General features: G+C 51.7%; 1 protein-coding gene across 4 annotated transcripts in view; it reads left to right on the top strand.

Moving 5' to 3' along the window:
* The window catches only part of CRHR2 (corticotropin releasing hormone receptor 2), a 44,728-nt gene extending 36,337 nt beyond the window's left edge, over positions 1 to 8,391 (top strand). For all 4 annotated transcript variants that reach the window (XM_029233685.1, XM_029233684.1, XM_029233687.1 and 1 more), the window contains 5 exons: positions 266 to 338; positions 5,256 to 5,341; positions 5,515 to 5,650; positions 6,079 to 6,120; positions 7,309 to 8,391. In XM_029233685.1, coding sequence (XP_029089518.1) covers positions 266 to 338; positions 5,256 to 5,341; positions 5,515 to 5,650; positions 6,079 to 6,120; positions 7,309 to 7,449 — 478 coding nt within the window. In that variant the 3' untranslated portion in view covers positions 7,450 to 8,391. The remainder of the gene's footprint in view (positions 1 to 265; positions 339 to 5,255; positions 5,342 to 5,514; positions 5,651 to 6,078; positions 6,121 to 7,308) is intronic.
* The last annotated feature ends 10,467 nt before the right edge of the window (positions 8,392 to 18,858 follow it).

The raw sequence follows: 18,858 nt of genomic DNA, 5'->3' as shown, positions 1-18,858 counted from the left end.
AGGGAGCAAGGAGAAGGGGGAGGAGACCCAGGGACTGCCTCAGTCTGCCTGGGGAGACCAGACCCTCCATGTAGGGCAAAAGGCAGCCCAGGTATGAGCCAGGGTGGTCAGTGGGGCTGGGGCTGTCCACCCAGGCTTCGGGGGAAGGAACAGCCATGGAGATTGGATCTCAGAAAGAGTCAAGACAGAGGACCCTGGCCCCGAGGCTGCAGTGGTCCCCAGGCTGTGGTTCAGCAGGCCACTTACAGCCACTCCATCTTTGCAGGTGCTGGTTTGGCAAGGAGCCCGGCGACCTGGTGGACTACATCTACCAGGGCCCCATCATCCTCGTGCTCTTGGTAGGTCCTCAGTGGGAAGTGGGACAGGGCTGGGCACCAGGAGGACAGCAGAGGACCCACCCAGCAGAGATGCTGGGGAGGGACAGGGTCTGGATCGGTGCCCCCGCACACACTCTGTATGCACCACCCCCGCTGCCTGGCATCCCGCTCCCAGCTCTCCCTTCCTCGCGCTCCACGCCCTGATTCAGCCCTCTCCCCTCTCTGGCCCTCAGGTTCTGGGCAGAGAAAATCCGACTGGCAGATTTCTAATGCCTCCGACATCTGACATCCCCTTGCCAGGTACAAGCCAGGCAAGGAGGGCAGCTGGTGGCAAGAGAAGGGTCCGCGGGATTCTGTTCACCCCAGACCTGCTCTCCCTCTACCCGCAGCGACCCCCTCCAGGGCCCAGCCCACCGCCCCCAGCCTGGAGCAGTGGGACAAAGGAAGCGTAATGAGCAATTATTCCTCATCCAGCTCCCTGCCCTTTGCCAAATGTATTAACATCTAAGGTATAATTGCCGCCACGTCTCTAAACCACAACGAGCTTTAATTAAGGTAGATTTTAAGTCCAGGCTGCATTCTGCAGAAAAAAAGAACCCATTATATATCATACGCTAAAAAAAATAGACATACAAAAAAGCCCCATAAGAAACTGGCATTTACGTAAGACTTATTTCAGGCTTGTTAATTTCAGGCTCCTTAAAGGGCCACCTGCTCCCAGTGCGCGAAGCTTGAGAGAGCACCACCCCCTTGCACACAGCAGGTGCCTAATGGGGGTTTCTTTGGTCTACCTTGGAGACAATGACTGTTTATCTCTTTTTATTTCCTTACTCTCCTCCTTTTTGTAATTTCCTCAGGGATTCATTTGACCCCCCATCTTTGGAGTGTCCTTGATGTATACGAACTGGCGATGACTAGGAAGGTTTTTTACCCACTGCCTGAAAGTCCACCATCAGGGGTCCATTCATTTCAGAGATAGAAGCCAGTCCTTGGCAGCAGTCAGAAGGGGGAATCATTGTCCTTGGAGTCCTAGCTGCAATGAGTCACTGATTCCCCCCTCTACCAGTGTGAGCGGAAACCCTGTGAGACCCATCCCCTCCCTACCAGCTGCTGAGAGCCCATCCTGGAGGGAGAGGGCTTCTGACGAGCCTGGGACTCAGCCAAGGAAGGCTGGCTTGGGTGGGAAGCGAGCCCCCTCTGCAAAGATGTTGGACAGCAGTGAGGAAATGAACAGAGAAGGGGGACAGGCTTGGAAGGCCCAGTGACAATACCCAACTCCCACCTCCTCTCCATGCCCCCTTCTGCGGTTCCACCCTCACCAAGAGCCCCGTGCTTGTCTTTCCCTTTGGACCCGGTCCACACCCAGCTATATGCATGGACAGGGCTTCCAGGTTCCAAGCTCAGCCCTTCCAGAAGCTCTATCTTCATTACTTCCAATCCTCACATCCTCGATGCCTGGAAGTAGGGATGATGCTCCCCGTTTCACAGATGAAGAACCTGGGAGATGAAACAGCTGCCCAAGGTCATCACTAATAGCTAGCCGAGCTGAGACTGGAGGGCAGGTTACCCACCACCTCCCGCCATCCCTTCCTTTGGATACCCTGCCACCCCTGGACTCCCCCAGCAGTCCACAGCTGTCTGAGAGACCCGTGCTCATTTCTGGGTTCTGGGAAGTGAGTTGGCTGGTTGGGTTTGCAGGAGACTGTTGTCACTGTTGATGGCGTGGGAAGGGCATGAGCTCAGTGCTTTCCATGAGTATTTGAACCTGTGCCAACCTTCCCAGACGGGCTCCATGGCTATCCCCACTGGACGGACAAGGAAGCAGAAGCTCAGAAACGTTAATTAAGTAATTTGCCCAAGGCCACGCAGATGCCAATTGGAATAGCTGGAATTAGAGCCATGCGACAAGGACTTGGCGCCAGATGTTCATGTGGGAGGTGGTCCCAGGAAACACAACGAGGGGTGGGAGTAGAGGACAAGGAAGGGAGGAAACCGATGAAGGTTAAGTGATAAGCAGGCTTCCATGGGGCAACACATAGAAGAGTCTCAGAATTGACCCCTGGTCGGGAAGCAGGGTTACTTACCCATATGCTTCATGCCCCATCAGTGGAGGTTGCCCTGGAGACCTTGAATCCCCACATTTCCAGCTACCCTCTCCCCATTTTCAGGCTGAGCTAGCTCCTCTGGCACCAGAGAAAGCCCCAAGCTGAGAACTGTCCCCTGCAGCTACAGATGAATGGTGTGTGGCACATGAGGTCTGTCCGGTGAAAGCCTTGCCTCTTTGTTCCATGGGTGATGTCTTCCTCAGCAATATCCCGGCTGCCCCTATTCCAAATGTAGATCCCAGGGCCCCCACCTGCCACCGGGAATCTCTGGGGTGTGTCCAAGAGCGGCATTTGGAACAAGCGCCTCTGACGTGCATACTCTAGTGGGAGAACCCTGGTGTCCAGGGGCCTTGTGAGCAGGGATGTGAGTTGTCTGGGCTTTCTCTGTGGCCCAGCCAGGGCCCTGAACGCAGTAGGACTCAGGACTTGGGCCTTTGAGACTCACTAGCCTCCACAGATCCAGGTGGACAAGCAGGCTGGCTATGTTGCTGGGCTTGGTGAATGTGCGCTACAAGGAGCTGAGATGTGATGGCAGCACCCCAATACCCAGAGCTGGAGGGGAGCAGAGGACACTCCCAAGGGCTGGGACTACCTCTCCCAGCCTGGGTTTAAAGGACAGGAGGAACCGTGTCTGAAGCCAAGGAGGAAGAGATGTCAGTCCCCCTTCCTCCCTCCCTGCCCGCCTCTGCGCGTGCGCAGACAGGGAGGGTTTGGAAACCAGGTGGGAGGGCGGTGTCAGCGGCTGCCTGGGGAAGGGAGGAAGGTGCCTGCAGTGAAGTGAGGTGGAGAAGATGTTGTAAAGGGAGAAGCTGGGAACCAAGCCCAAAAGGAAAGAGTGACTTTGGGGCTGCACAGACCAGCCTGAGGTGGGGTGTAGGCAGCATCGCCAGCTCCTGCCTAGGGTGAGCAGAGGGCATAAGGCCTTGTCTCCCAGACCCTCCACACCAGCCCCTGTCCCTGCTCTTGCCTCAGCACGTGGAACAGCGCCCTGTAGCCCAGAGGTGCTCAGCAATTGCTTATTGACTAGATGGATGGGTGGTTGGATGGTTAGTGGATGTATGTACGTTACCTGTTGAATAAGTGGGTGAGTGAGTGGGTGGGTAGATAAACTGATGAATGGAATGTTGAGTAGATATTTAGATGGATGGATGAATGTTACGTGTTAAATAAGTGGGTGGGAGAGTGGGTAGATAAAATAATGAATGGATGGTTGAGTAATATTTGGATGGATTAATGGATGGATGGATAGATGGATAAGAGTGGGTGGATAACTGAGTGAATTGGTTAGTGGGTTTATGGACGATTAGTGAATAAGATTTAATGCAGGGAAATGTGGAAGAAATGAGAATATATTTTGACTCCAACAACCTCTATTCTCACAGAAGTCATGAAGAATCGGAAAAGGTCAAGTATTTTGAATCACTTGTATGAGAAAATTAGGATCGGCCTATGTGTTAAAGTGACCTCATGATCCAAGGGAATAGACCAGAAACCCAGGAGCTGGAAATTAGATAGGCCTTAAGAGGAAGCAAGGTGCAGCAGGCCGTAGGCAGCCCTGGCTGAATGCTTCCACCACCCCTCACCCTGGGTTCACCAGGCTGTGTTACTGTGGTCACTGGAACAGCAGGCTGTGGCTGAGGAGGGAGCCCCCCAGGGCCCCAGAGAATCCTCAAGCTTAGGGGTGAGCCAGAGGCCACAGGGATGTGTGTCCCGTGATGTCTGCCTGTGTCCCCAAGCCTCAGAACTTAGGAGGCTCCAGAAATGACGGAGTCTCAGGACCAGGACTTGGGAGGGGTGTGTGTGTGTGTGCATAAACACACGCACATACTCAGACATGTGCACACACGTGAGCCAGCAGACACCCCTGGGCTAATATGTATCTCCTTCTGACACATGGGTGCTTTCCTGTGAGAGATCCCCAGGGTGCTAGGTATACAACACTCACTTTCCTGTCTACTCGCACCTGGAGATGGATGAAGAGAGACACAGGTGTGTCCGTGTCCCCAGGTCCACACTCACACAGGAACACACCAAGGCAAACACACAAGCACAGAGCACAGACCCACGGGGAGCATGGAGAAGGCGGCACACAGGCACACCACAGACAAGCCGACACGGGTTAACAGGACACTTGCACACCCACAGAGACCACATGCAGCACAGGGCTGCCCCGGGAGGCCACACGGGCAGGTCCCGGGGAGAGGCTGGGAGTGGCAGGCTCCGATGCTGAGAGAAGGCTCAGAATGAAGATAAATGAGGCCCTTCCAGGAGCCAACTGCTGGAGTCAGCCCAGCAGCCTGTTCATGTCCATTGCCTCGGGCGTGTCTGCGAAGAATCTAGAGTTTTCCTGGGTGCAGGGGACGAATGGTGAGAGATTAATCAGTCCCCCCAGCAACCGAGTTATTAATCCCGCCATCTGGCCGGGGCTGCTCCGCCAGGGCAGGGCTGTCCTCTGTCCAAAGGGCATCAGGGAGACCCTCAGCTGACAAGTGGGGGCCCTGCAGCAGCGGGGGCGGGCCGGGCAGAGCCCTGGGCGCTTCAGGAAGGAGTGACCTTTGCGCCCTTGTGCACTGCCTCCAAGGCTGCTTTTCGTCCCTTGGGTCAGGGTGTGGAGAAGCAGGCTCTGGAGTCCTCAGGTGACAGGGGACCCGGCAAGTGGGGTACCTGCCTGCCCCGGTGAGGGAGGAGCAGAGGTCTTGGGACCCCAGGCAGGTGCTGGGGTGAGTGGGGTGGGACATGGATTCTCAGTGGGTTACAGGGGAGGTGGTTGCCTCTCCTCTCATCCCCACCTCGTGGTCCTTCCTTTTTCCCTCTCTGCCCCCTGTCCCACCAGATCAATTTTGTATTTCTGTTCAACATCGTCAGGATCCTAATGACAAAGTTACGAGCATCCACCACGTCGGAGACGATCCAGTACAGGTGAGTGATGGGTGCCTTGACCCTCAGCAGGGGAGGAATGAGGAGGCCATCTGGGCCATTCCCCTGCCTCTGGGCAGGGCCCTCGCTCAGGCTTCCAGAAGAGATGCCAGCGAGTGAGGCCCCACGTGCCTCAGGGGCTCAGATGGGTCTTATCACCCTTCCCCCCTCCCCAGGAAGGCGGTGAAGGCCACCCTGGTTCTCTTGCCCCTTCTGGGCGTCACCTACATGCTCTTCTTCGTCAGCCCTGGGGAGGACGAGCTGTCACAGATCGTGTTCATCTATTTCAACTCCTTCCTGCAGTCATTCCAGGTGGGGCACGTAGTGGGATGCGGCCACAGAGAGCGCCCCTGACCTGGCGTGCTCAGGCACCCGTGCCCTCGCTGGCTTGGTTTAGTTCGTATGCACTGAAATACAAGTGCGTGCACATCCTGAACCCAGGCCCTGGCGCCGTCACTCCCACCCCAGGGCCCAGGTGGGCCCACCCCCGACTGGGTCAGGGTCACCCTAGCCTGCACCTCCTGCCGGCCCAGCCCCTGCTCTGAGGACTCATGGCAGCCTGTCACTCGCGGTGGACCCCGGTACACCTGCTCCACGATGGGGGTGCCTACCCAGCTCTGAGCCTCCGGGGTCCCGAGTCAGAGTGTTCCCCCAGTCATCCTGTCCCCTTTCCACCCCCCAACCCCCCAGGCAGAGTGGCTCCCTGAGCAGGTCACTGACGTCTCCCTCTTCCTTCCCAGGGTTTCTTTGTGTCCGTCTTCTACTGCTTCTTCAATGGAGAGGTATGACACCAGGCCCGGGAGGCCTGTCCTCAGACCCCACTCCAGGGAAGTTCGAGGGGAGCCCCCCAGCCTTTTGGGCATCCCTGGCTCTGCTCAGCTCTGCTCTGGAGAAGGGAGGGGAAGTCTGGAGAAACCAGCTTTGGGGAGACAGGAATCCTGCCTGAGGGACTCCAACCAGTTTAGAAGGTTGACTCTGCAGGTCAGAAACGATATACCGACTCTCTCATTGCACTCGGAGAGCTGGGTGGGCAGGAGCCCAGGCCACAGGGGCTCACAGAAGAAGGAAGCCAGAACACAGGTGATGACAGGAGAGCGCTTTCCAGGAGCAAGTCAGGTGCGAGCCATGCATCCAAGCCTTTATGGACCCAGGGAGCAGAAAGACACCAGCGCGTCCTTTCCTGTCCCCTGCCGGCCCAGGGAAGGCCACACGCCTGTGGGTGGACTCCAGGGAGCCAGGCTCTGGTGAAGCTTGGTTAGCTTACAAGGCCCAGAATCCCAGCGCGGCAGACTTGGGGGAGATGTTCACTCAGGCCTGTGGTGGGTGAGGACACACAGTGGGTGCTGGGGCAAAGAGCAGACACCCTCCCAGGGCCCGAGAGCTTCCAGACACCCCAGAGGAATGCCAGTGCCATCCTGAGGCCTCGTCACCTGCCGGTGCACAGGGCAATGGTGGGGTCTGCATGCCTGGGTCTCTGTCAATTAAAGCAGACCCCAGATAGGAAAGTCCAACAGTGGAGACCGGCATGTGCTGGAGGGCAGGGAGAGGAGCCACTAAAGCAAGCAAACAATGAATGCTTACGGAACAGTTATTCTGTTCAACCATGTGCCAGGCTAGGCTGTGGGGGACATGATCCAGTTTGCAGAAAAACTTCTTCCATTGCAATACAAATGAGAATAGAACAGCACCAGTGACGGTCAGGTCTTGAAATGACTAGCTCTCCATCTCAGCTGTGTGCAGTGGTAAGCAATGCAGGTCTTTCAGGAGGTAGAGGAGGTGAGGGCTGCAGAGGAGGTGAGAAGGACCCTGCTTTTGGAAACAGCCGGTCTCTGGATGTGAGGCTGGCAGTCAGGGGGGCCGCCCCAGCCTCCCTTGGTGGCCCTGCAAGGGGCAGGGAGCAGGGGAGAGGACTGGCCGGGACCCAGGATTGGCCTCCACAGGCCCAGTTGAGCCGCCTCCTAACCCCGCAGGTGCGCTCGGCTGTGAAGAAGAAGTGGCACCGCTGGCAGGACCATCACTCCCTCCGAGTCCCCGGGGCCCGGGCTGTGTCCATCCCCACGTCACCCACGCGGATCAGCTTCCACAGCATCAAGCAGACGGCCGCTGTATGACCCTCAGTACCCTCACCTCGCCCATCACTCCACCATCGGGACAGCCTCTCCATCCTCCTCCAGCACCTTTCTCTGGGTTCCCCTGGCTGCGCAGGCTCTGATGGGGCAGAGGGAGGGGGGAGACCAGCTCTCCAGGCCGGCAGGAGGGAGGCTATGGAGCAGCACAAGGGGCTCTCGGGAACCAGGGCCGGCTGGACCCCAAGTCTCAGTGCGAGAGGGAGCTGAGCCGGGAAGTCACGGGAACCCCCGGAGGAGGGCGTGTCACAGGGCTTCAGGCATTGCCCACACCAGCCTCTCTGGCTGGATCCTCACTGTCGCCCTGTTCACAGATGAGGAAACTGAGGCCCAGAGCCAGGGAGGGCCTGCCCGAGTCACACAGCTAGTTCATGACAGACCTGGGGCTCCTTTGCCCCACTCATGGCAAGGGTCTTCCCACCAGCGGCGGGGTGATGGTTGGTCCCACCCCCTGCCTTCTGCCTGTAAGTTCTGTGGCGCCCTCTGCAGTTGGAGGGAGGCACAGCAGCTGGAGTAAGATTCATTCCACTGGCTTCGTCCCTGGGACTCTCACTTAGAGAAGCCTCACCTATACCCCATCCTCCTGCCCCTCGGACCCTTGGAAGGATGCTGCCTCCTTTCCTGAGAGCCCTCTTCTCAGCCTAGTCCACCGATTCAGGGCCTTGGGGAGGGGCAGGTGGGGAGGAAGAGGTTGCCAGGGCAGCCGTACACGCTTAGACCAACCAGATACACGGTGTAGGACGAAACGGGGAGGAGACACGTGGGGGACGACAGGCTGGGAGAAGGAGTAGGGTAGAAATAGCAGAAACCAAAGTACGTCTTTGGTGACTGGAACTAATCCCTCAGCCCACACCTGAGACTGGGCTTCGGCCTCCCCTTCAGAAACAACATCTCCACTGTCTGTGAAATAAACTGTGCCTCTGTGGAAACGCGGCCTCCCCTCAGGTTTGAAGGCGTGTGTGGGCCGAGGGCGGTGGGCTGGGTCCATCAGCATTTGCAGAGACTCTCGCCCCGGCCTGGGGCCGGTTCTCCCTCTCCGCCTGTGCCTGCAGGTCTGTCCCGTATCGTTTGCCCAGCCCAATAGCTGCCCCTCCTCCCCAGCTGAAGGCCGTTTAATTCAGCGTGAAGGAGAGGCCCAGCTCCCCAAGCTGGCCATGGCCTGTTCCTGTTCTGGAATCTGGAGGGAAGTGTAGAGCAGCTCCCCTCCCCCACACTGCAGTCTCCATGAGCCACAGCCGGGGCCATCTCCGTCCTGGCCTCCATCCACCCTTCCCTCCAGGAGAAGGTGGGAGTCAAGGGGCCAGAGGAGCCATCAGGCTGGGGTTCAAAAGGGCTTTTGCTCTAGGTATGCCCCCTCCCCCATTTTTTAAAAATTATGTGTCCCATCTTGCACATTTTTAAGTTGACATCTAATATTTTTCACATAAGTTTTAAAACTTGTGAGGGATGTGATTTCTGGCATTTGGTAAATATTTACATTTTAAAATAAAACTGCCCCAACCCTTTAAAGTACATCTTATGAAATCCAAACACAGCAGTGATTTCATACTCATCTATTTCAAAACAAAAAAAAAACAAAACCCACAACCTGCTCTTCTTTAACAGTTGGAAATTCTAGGCGGTTCCTCTTCTCTTTGAACCTATGTTTTCACTCCATTCCCCCTACAGAACTGTTTTTGCTAATGCAGCACTTTTTACCGTTGCAAGTTTTTCATCGCTCACCTTATCATACTTCTCTACCACAAATACATATTTAGAAATCGGAATTGAAATAATTTCCTGCGACCAAAGATGCTAAGAGTTTTTTAGAAAGGCTTCTGGACTGAGTTATTACAACTAATTTTTGATGTAAAATATAATGTACAGTTGATTAAAACAACATAGATATTAAAAATTTTTGTAAGTAATTGTTAAACCTAAAAAGGAAAATACTGAAAACACATCTCAGTGAAACAGATAAGAAATTAATTATTTGTGAATCTATGGATGAATCAGGATTCAGCATCATTTTCTTTTTCCATTTTTATAGCGCTACATGCTGAGAAGCCTTTCACACAAATAAGGAGATGTCATCCAATTCTCTGAATTCCTTCTGAGATGCGTGCCCAAAATTGCATGGTGGTTTATCATCAAAAATGATCTGTCAACTGGCCACTTGATTAAGTCCTACCCTCCCCCGGGTAGTCAAAAATCCACTTATAGGGACTTCCCTGGTGGTCCAGTGGTTAAGACCTCGCTTTCCAATGCAGGGGGTGCGGGTTCGATCCCTGGTCGGGGAGCTAAGATCCCACATGCCTCGCGGCCAAAAAACCAAAACGTAAAACGGAAGCAATATTGTAACAAATTCAATAAAGACTTTAAAAATGGTCCACATCAAAAAAAAAAAAATCCACTTAGAACTTATAGTTGGCTCTCCATAGTTGCTGTTTCACATCCAGGGATTCAGCTAACCCTCGGACTGTGTAGCTCTGGAGCTCATTTAGTGGGGAAAAATCTGCCCATGTGGACCCATGCAGTTCAAACCTGTTTTGTTCAATGGTCAACTCTGTATGATCACCCTACTCAAACCCCACATTTGTCTGAGTTCATAGTAGGGGCCACAAATCCTGCTTGAATAAATGAATGAGAGCCAGATCCCCAGAAACTTCCAAATGTTAGCTACTACGCTTTGGAAGGAGAGCCTGTGTAGAAGGGACCCTCTGAGGTAGAGTCCCATGTCCAGTCTGGATATCTGCTTGTTGGACAAATACCTGAGCATGGAGGGGCAGAGAGGAGCTGATTCTAGATCTGGAACTACGAAATTCATCCCTCAGCCTCTGTTGTGAATACAACAAAGTAATTAATTGTGATTCTTAATTAGCTCTTCAGGGCACTGAATAAGGCTCCCTCTGGTTCCCTGAGGTCCAACTGGCGATAAACAATCCGGCATCATGGATCCCCATGGAGGCCCCTCTGCCCAAGAAGGTGGAGAAATTCAAAGACCTGCCATTTCTTCCTGCCTCCTCCAGTTCTGGCCTCCAGTTCTCCGGGGAAGGCTGGTGGTAGACCTGCGAGCGACCCTGCAGCTGCCTCCTTTCCTTCTTATTCTTCCAGCTCAGCCCCAAATACATCGTCCTTTCAGGGCTTTCCAAAGGGTGCACTACGGGGTCTGTGTCGCTAGTTCCTAAGCAAATGAACTCCCCCAGCCCTGTGTCTCTAAACCCATCTCATTCCTCTGCCTGACACAGATTCTGGGCTCTCCCCAGCACCATCAACAGGCACACCTGAATGGTAAAGTCTGCATCTGAAGGAATGAGGAGAAACAACTCCTTCCTTGGAAATGTGATGGATTCTCTTCCCTAGAAAAGTATAAATGGGGCTTCCCTGGTGGCGCAGTGGTTGAGAGTCCGCCTGCCGATGCAGGGGACGTGGGTTCATGCCCCGGTCCGGGAAGATCCCTACATGCCGCGGAGCGGCTGGGCCCGTGAGCCATGGCCGCTGAGCCTGCGCGTCCGGAGTCTGTGCTCCGCAACGGGAGAGGCCACAACAGTGAGAGGCCCGCGTACCGCAAAAAAAAAAAAAAAAATTTAAATGTAGAATGTGCAAAAATACAGCGTATTCAATAGCACACGAAACGTCTACAGAAACCGTCAAAGGAACCACGGATCCAAGTTTAAAATCCCCTGACCTCCGGATAAAGTGTAAATGCTCTGATTTAGCTAATAAGAATTCCCTGTGTTGGTGGTGTGTGTTAGAAGCACCAGGGCATTTAAAGCCGCACAGGTTTCTGAGCCCACTCCAGACCTCCCGAAACACGATCCCGGGAGGTGGAAACTCACACTTTTAACAAGCATCCTCACACAGGAGGGCCCTGGGAGCCACCAGCACACAAGGTGTGTCCTGTGCTGTGTCTCCCACTGTGCCCACCTGCCCTGGCAGTGGGCAACTCTTTCCCGGATCCTCCTCAGTGGCCACACTCACCTACAGTATGTATGTAAGGTTGGATCTCCTCCAGCAGGTCATGAATGGCATGAGGGCAGGGGCTTGTCTGCCCCAGCCCTGAATTGCCAGTACCCAGGAAATGTCAGGGTTTCAAGAAAGATTTCATTTGAACTAAGGGTTCCAAAAGCATGAATCTGAAAACCACTGAATTTGCACAATTTTAGTGCCTTTGTTACCGACCTGGGTCCTTGGATTCTTTAATCAGTAGAAATTGATAGGAGGTCAGATGAGAAATTCAGGCAAGGCCTCACTGGGATTCATGCTGCAGCGCGAGGGAGCGAAACCAAGTAACAGGTGCCCTCGATCGCTCCCCAAGTGGGGGAGGGTGACAAGCTGGTCCTTTAAATGCGTAGGGGTGAATTGGTGGGCTGGGAAGCAGGGGTGGCTTAGGTGGTCTGCCCCCTTGCTTGGTGGCGCTGTGTGCAGGGGGCACGCCCAGTACCCTGCTTTTGCTCCCAGCACCTCAGAAATGACAGTTGGTTTGTGGCGTTTTTGTATCTTATTGTTCATAATTGCCCCAAGTCCCATCCTATCTCACCTTGGCCTCTTTCCTTTTGGTGTCCTGCAGGGTAGGAAGTAGTTTTCTAAGTGAGATTGCTGGAGGGACCTTCTACTGAGGCACAATGGAATGAAAAAAGACAGTACACAAATGTGTAGAAATTGTAGGTCCAGATGGATCAGTGCATTGAATGTGGAGAAAGCAAGGAAGACGTGAACATTGCATGGCTCTGCATGGCAGACTGGACTAAAAGTTTTTCCATGTACTTTCTCATTTAATCCTCTAAAAATCCTGCAATACAGGAACTTCTCTGGCAGTCCAGTGGTTAGGACTTCACATTTCCAATGCAGGGGGCGCAGGTTCAATTCCTGGTCGGGGAACTAAGATCCCACATGCCACACAGTGTGGCCAAAAAATTAAAAATAATTTTTTTTAAATCCTGCAATATAGAAAACTCAGTTTAAAAAGAAAAAAAAGGTAGCTACCATGAGTTACCAGTTCCTTTTAAGGGGCCTCACCCAGATCCAGGAACTCTTGTCTCTAAAAGGCCTTGGAATCTTAAGAGTTTCTCTGTCTGGAGTCTCTTCTTAGGTCTACAAGTTTTATAAAAAATTTTAAATTTACTACTTTCATTTTGGTTATAATCTAAAAAGTTTAGTAAAACATATTTTACCTTAAAAGACCTTTTTCATAGGATCAATTGAAAGACAGTTTAACAGTACAAAACTTTAGCTCAAGTTTCTCATACTGAGGATTCCCTGATGATGTATTCCAGGGGGTTTAGAGATCTGTTTCTTCTACAAAGTCCACTACAATACCAAGTTTGAGAACCTGCCTTGGTCAGAACGACTCAGAGGCTGTGGGGGTTTTTGCCAAGTGGGGCAGGTGTTTTGAGCCAAGTGTTGATCTATGTATGTATGTCCAGGGAAGTCATCTTGAAGTAAGCCAGTTTTTACACCAGAACACTGAACGTGGCAGCTGCCCAGGAGAAGATGCCTTCAGAAGTCATTCAAGTATTGATATTTCTTGAGCACCTACTGAGTGCCAGTTACTCCGCTGGGCATAACGGAGGACATAGCCTTGAATGAAGTGACCCAAATCCTTGTCCTCATGGAACTTACATCCTGATGGGGAGACTGAAAATTAAACAAGACAAACAAGCAAAATGTGTTATGAAGTGTTAAGCTCTAAAGAGGAGAAGAGGACAAGGAATGGGGGTACGAAGGGTGTATGGATCTTAATGTGCCTGATGGGGAGAGGGAGTGGCTCAATGTTGAAACTGTAGATGGAGTGGCTGGGGGAGTGTTCACTGGGGTGATGGCTGAACAAAGTCCTGGAGGCAGTGAGGGAGAATGTGTAAGGATTGGGATGGAAAACATTGCAGGCAGATGAACAGAGAGGGCCAAGGGCCCGCTTCTGTGTGTGCTGGGCCAACAGGACAGAAATCGGCGTGCGTGTGTGTGTGTGTGTGTGTGTGTGTTTGGTGGGGAGGGGGATGGGGGCCACGCAGGTGTTATTCTTGAGTGACAAGAAAAGCCACTGAGCTTTTAGGTTGAATGGGATCACTTTGGCTGCTGGGTGTGACACAGATTGTGAAGGGGTGCAGGTACAGCCAAGAGTTCAGGTAAGAGTCTTTGGCTACAGAGCAGGTGGGAGATGGCAGTGCCTTGGACCAGGGCGGTGGCCCAATTCTGAATAGCTAGTGAAGATGGATCTGATGGCCTGGATGCGGCACGTAAGAGAGAAAACTCAAGACTGACATCTGTTGTCACTAACCCAGAGGAGAGGTTAATGGAGTGGACCAGTTTGCAAGCTTGCTTCAGAACTCTTCTTAGAAAGATGGGAGCTCTGGCCTCAATTTAAAAAAGAATGTTCATAAAGATTTTTTAAAGCTTGTCAGTGCTTTTTTTCTTTCCCATAATCTCATCCTGCTTAATCTCACTGTCAATTAACTCGTCCTCAGATGCAGAACAGTGGATTTGGATGAGCCAAAGAAGGTTTTAATTAGCATGAACTGTTTTAGTTAGCATAACTGCTTCTGCACGAATTGCTGGTGATTAAGTTTTAAGACCCAGCAAATGCAGACACTGGCTGGAAAAATTCTACTTCGGCTCACTTCTGCACCAAGTCCTGAATGGCAAAAGAGGAGGGCAGTGAGCTTTGGTTCCCAAAGAGAAGGGCTCTCTCTTCCCAGGCCCAAGCTCAAGAAACTTCCATTAGGTTCAGGCTCAGGCTGTGGCCTGGGACAGAGGTGTGGAGGGTTAGAGCAGGGCTATCACAGCTAGATTCTCGAAGAGTCAGGACTGGAATCCACTTTGCAGGGTTTCCGACACAGAGCTCACAGCTGCACCCACCCCCATCCAGCAAGATCACAGCTCCTTAAGTAAAATCACCCGGGGAAACCGAAATCCCACTTCCCCATCCCCACACCTGCTTGTCTAATTGTGTCACTGGATACAAGGTTCTTTTAAATTCACATTGTCAAAGAGAAGCTCCTTTCGGGAGAGTGATGGGTCCAGCACTTCACATGGCAAGAAAGTGCACAACGGTGCAAGAGTAGGCAAAACACTGAAAGGAACAAGAGGAATGACGCCCCCTCTGAGGGAGCCCCTAAGGCTCATCTTGATACACTGTCCCTGTCCCCAACACGTAAAGTCCACAGCATCTGGGCTCCCACAGAGGAGACAGACAGTGCACATTTGCTCATTCAAACAGACCCCTTCTCTTTGAAATCCAACTAATCCAACTGCCCATGACCCAGGACTGGGTCTCTCCATCCAGTATCCACAGCTGCAGTTCTGCAATCTCCTCTCTGGCCGACTTGGAGTGGGCTTAGAATTAAAAAATAAATCAAGCCTTTCTCATTTAACACAAGGGTCACCCCCCCAACCCCACCCCACAGGGCCCAACGCAGGTTCACCTGCCTAAAGTTGCGCTGATGGAGGGCTTTCTTCTTTCTTTCTTTCTAAATGAGGACACGGTTTCTTTAACGGTAAAGAATTGTCAGCTTTAGGTTATACACATTGCCCACGGTTAACACTGCCTGTGTGTCTGAGTTGATTCACTTGTGGAAGTGTCCGCCTCCAGAGTCTACCCTTTACTATGATAATACCTCAGCCGCAGGAAATGACATCGGGCAGGAAAACGAGAATGGTTATAGATTCTGGACCCAAGTATCAACAAGCACAGGGCAGTCAGGCCAAAGACAGGCACCTCCCGCTCAGCTGGCTCCGGTGCAACTCGCAGGAGTGAGGGGAAAGGTATTACTCAGCTGTTCATGGATGGACCTACTGAAAACTTAAATCATTCTGTTCAACCAGCTTTCAGAAAAGGAAACGAACGCTCCAGGAGAGGAGAAAAAGGAATGAGTGACTCAGGTGACAGTTCTCCCCTCTCCAGGTGAGAGCCTCTTATGGTTCCCGTGTAATAACTCTTGGCACTCCTCACAGACCCAGACGGCAGACAGCTGTGCGCATGTTTATGCCCTAGCTGCTTGCACTGATGACTCAGTTTTTTTAAAAAATAAATTTATTCATTTATTTATTTATTTTTGGCTGCGCTGGGTCTTCCTTGCTGCAGGCGGGCTTTCTCTAGTTGCGGCGAGCGGGGGCCACTCCTCGTTGCGGTGCATGGGCTTCTCATTGTGGTGTCTTTTATTGTGGAACCCGGGCTCTAGGCACACGGGCTCTAGGCGTGCGGGCTTCAGTAGTTGTGGCTTACGGGCTCTACAGCACAGGCTCAGTAGTTGTGGCGCATGGGCTTAGTTGCTCCGCATGTGGGATCTTCCCGGACCAGGGCTCGAACCCGTGTCCCCTGCATTGGCAGGCGGATTCTTAACCACTGTGCCACCAGGGAAGTCCTTGATGACTCAGTTCTGACACATGCCCTAACCTGGGCAAAAGAATCTTAAATGTCTTCACAAATGATGCCTAAATGGTTTTGGTAAATCTATATATCGAGGCGGACAGGAATGCTGTGAACATCCTGATGCCAAGCAAAAATTGCATGCATTTTATGGGAAATACCCCAAATGGGCAAATGCTGAACAGTGGACAAGAGATAAAAGTAGGAAATAAGCAAGGGCGAGAGAGAGATGAGAAGAGGAAAATTTTAGCTTGATAGGACATTAAGCAAAATTGGTGGTTGAGGACAGAAATGGGTTCGTGGAGACAGAGAATATCAGTGCTATAGTCTACCAGTGAGCCTGTGGACAGTCTTCTTGCCGCTTCCCTCATCTTCCTCTCTAGTGCAGGCAACAGAGAGAGGAAGATGAGGGAAGGCACAGCTTCTCGTGAAATGAGTCATGGCTGAGAAAACTAGACTTCCTAACGTGGCTGAGAATCTGCTTCTACAAACTCCAAAGTGTGGGACATAAGGAAAGGTCTTGAGTTGCAGGGCGAGGTTGTATACAAGTAAGAATTTCCGGATGGCAACAAACTGTCTAAGCTTTGTAAAAAGTGACTGAGTAAGGCTTAGGTGCAGTTAGGATAGTGACAAGGATGGGAAGTAAGTTGTAGGCTCCTCCAGGAGCCCCATCCCTTACAGACCTACGAACCTGTCCAGTTAGCCACAAAGCCAACTCCACGACTCTATGGTACCGAGTGATAAAACTCAAGGTCAGCTATCTGGATTTGCAAAAGCTCAAGCTTTCCCAGCATTTGAGAAGGTAAGTTTCCACGGCTATCAGAGAACACACGGATTTCCTCATTCTCTGAGGCTGAATACGCCGGAGCACTTCTCTTCTTAAAGGAAAGATTTCTTCGGACCCTTCAAGGCACCCTTCCTCTAGTCATCTTCATCCCCAGCCACAAAGGAAGAAACTAGCAGAGCACAGATGACAGCATAGTGCGATATGATCGTGTACTTTGAACTTGTTCAAAACTGGTTCTGCCCCCTACTAGCTGAGTGAACCTGTAAAGCTTCTGCTTCCTTTTTCTTTTATGTACAAGGACAATAATGATACTTAAATTATTGTAAGGGTAGAAAGAGAGAGCACAAGGGACCTCTCTTAGAACAGCCTGGCACGTGGTAGGCACCCAGCAAACGTGCCCTTCTCCCTGGAAACACTGTGCTCCAACCACTGAAGTCCTGGGGAATGGGACAGGCCAGCCTATGGGGCCGAGGAGGGGAATTCACCCCCCAACACTGGGCAAGGGAAGCAGGATGTGAGCTGTAGAGGGTTCGTGAGCGCACATTCACATTTCATGTTCACAGCGGAGCAATGAAAACAATGCCTGCTAAATCCATCTTTTCTGGGAACTTTGGTGTTGACAACTTTTGACCCCTGTTGTCATTAGAAACTTTGTTCAGAAGACCCTTCCCCACCCCGGAGTGAGGGGGGCCGGGTTCAGGCTCTTTATGGCTTGAGGTGAAGCCTCCGTTATAGCAGAGGTTTTCCTAAGGTGCTTTCAAAAGACTGATGCCCGGGCAACAGAACTCAATAAATTGGTTTGAGGGAAGCACAGATGTGAGCAATTTTTAAAGCTCCAGTGTCTCCAGTGTGCAGCCAGGGTTGAGAACTAACCCACTGCTGCAACAGGTTTAAAAAGATGTGTCCTGAAACATGCAAGGAAGGTACACCATCCCAGCTGCGAGAACAGAAGTCACCAGCACCAGAGGAGCTCCTGGCAGGAGGGCAGGGCCACAGGCTACTGCTCTCAGGCATTTCCTGGTGAAGCTCCCAAATTATATCCCAATTTCCGGAAGAGATATTAATCCCTTCCACATGGTCTTAACACAATTATTGGTTAGACACAGCCCAGTAACCAAGAATTATTGAAGAGACAAGAGGCGAATTTTGAGGCACAGCAAAATTATTCATCCATTCATTTGCTGAACCTTCCGCTAGATTTCTTTGTGCTGTAGGCCAAACGCCAAACAAACAAAACCTGCCTACCTACTATGCCTTACACACAGTCAGACTGTCAGCGAAGACGCTGGTGCAAGGCTCTTTCACATGAGTGACGCTATCAAAATCTCTCCATCCTAGGTGCCCCCCCCCCCCCCGCAAGAGACACAGATTAATAGTTTTCTCTGGTGACAGGAGGTTAATTTAGGTGCAGCTGTAACCAGAGATAATTTGCATTTATTTCCAGGTGATCTGGTTCTCTTGTGAATAGACTCCGCTGGCTACGACAGTCACTACCATTACCCTAAGTTTATACTGGTTAAGGGACCAATAATAAATAAAGGTCTAGAGTGAATGTATTTCAAGTGATGTATTGAACAAAATAATTTTGCAAATTGTTGTCACAAAGACCTTGGGACGTCAGACATCTCTAGTACCGTCTCACCCAATTAGTAAGATCATTTCTGTATTTACACGACTTGGCAATGATTTCCTTTTCTGGAACGCTCATCTATATTCAGTATTTTACTGCTATGAGCTATTAAGCACTACTAAGGTTCTGGACTCCTGCAGAACTCAGGCACAGAATGCCTCTCTAGACTCAACTCCTGAATTCCAACTGAAGTTTTAAAGGAACTCCTGTGTTCCTATGTACATTCCATGGAAACCAGTTAGAATCTGACCCTTCCCCGTCCCTGTTTTTCAGGACAGTGAAGAACAGACGTGGCTTCCCTGAGAGGCAGTGCTACTTACCCAGCTCTTCAGCTACAGCCCAGTTTGCTACATACAAATACATAAATAATAAGGGCCTTACAGTATATCAAGCCAGAAAGACCCTGGCTTTATATACACATCGGGCTTGAACAGAGGAGAGGTGTGTGTGCACACAACTCTTGTGTGTAAAGAGCCTCTTTGTTTAGAAAACAACTCTTTCGCTGCTTGTGCTCAGAATCAAGCACACGTGACACAGAACCAGAGGGCTCTGCCACTGGCCCATCTTCCCCACTCAGGTAATCAGCCACGTCAGAGACACTGGGTGTTCTCTCGGGAGAAATCACGCACTGCA

The sequence above is a fragment of the Monodon monoceros genome, unplaced genomic scaffold, assembly GCF_005190385.1.
Source record: "Monodon monoceros isolate NGI ecotype Baffin Bay Population unplaced genomic scaffold, NGI_Narwhal_1 Super_Scaffold_2, whole genome shotgun sequence".
Taxonomy (NCBI): Eukaryota; Metazoa; Chordata; class Mammalia; order Artiodactyla; family Monodontidae; genus Monodon; species Monodon monoceros.
The sequence above is the reverse complement of the archived record's forward strand: the minus strand, read 5'-3'. Positions and strand labels throughout refer to the sequence as shown.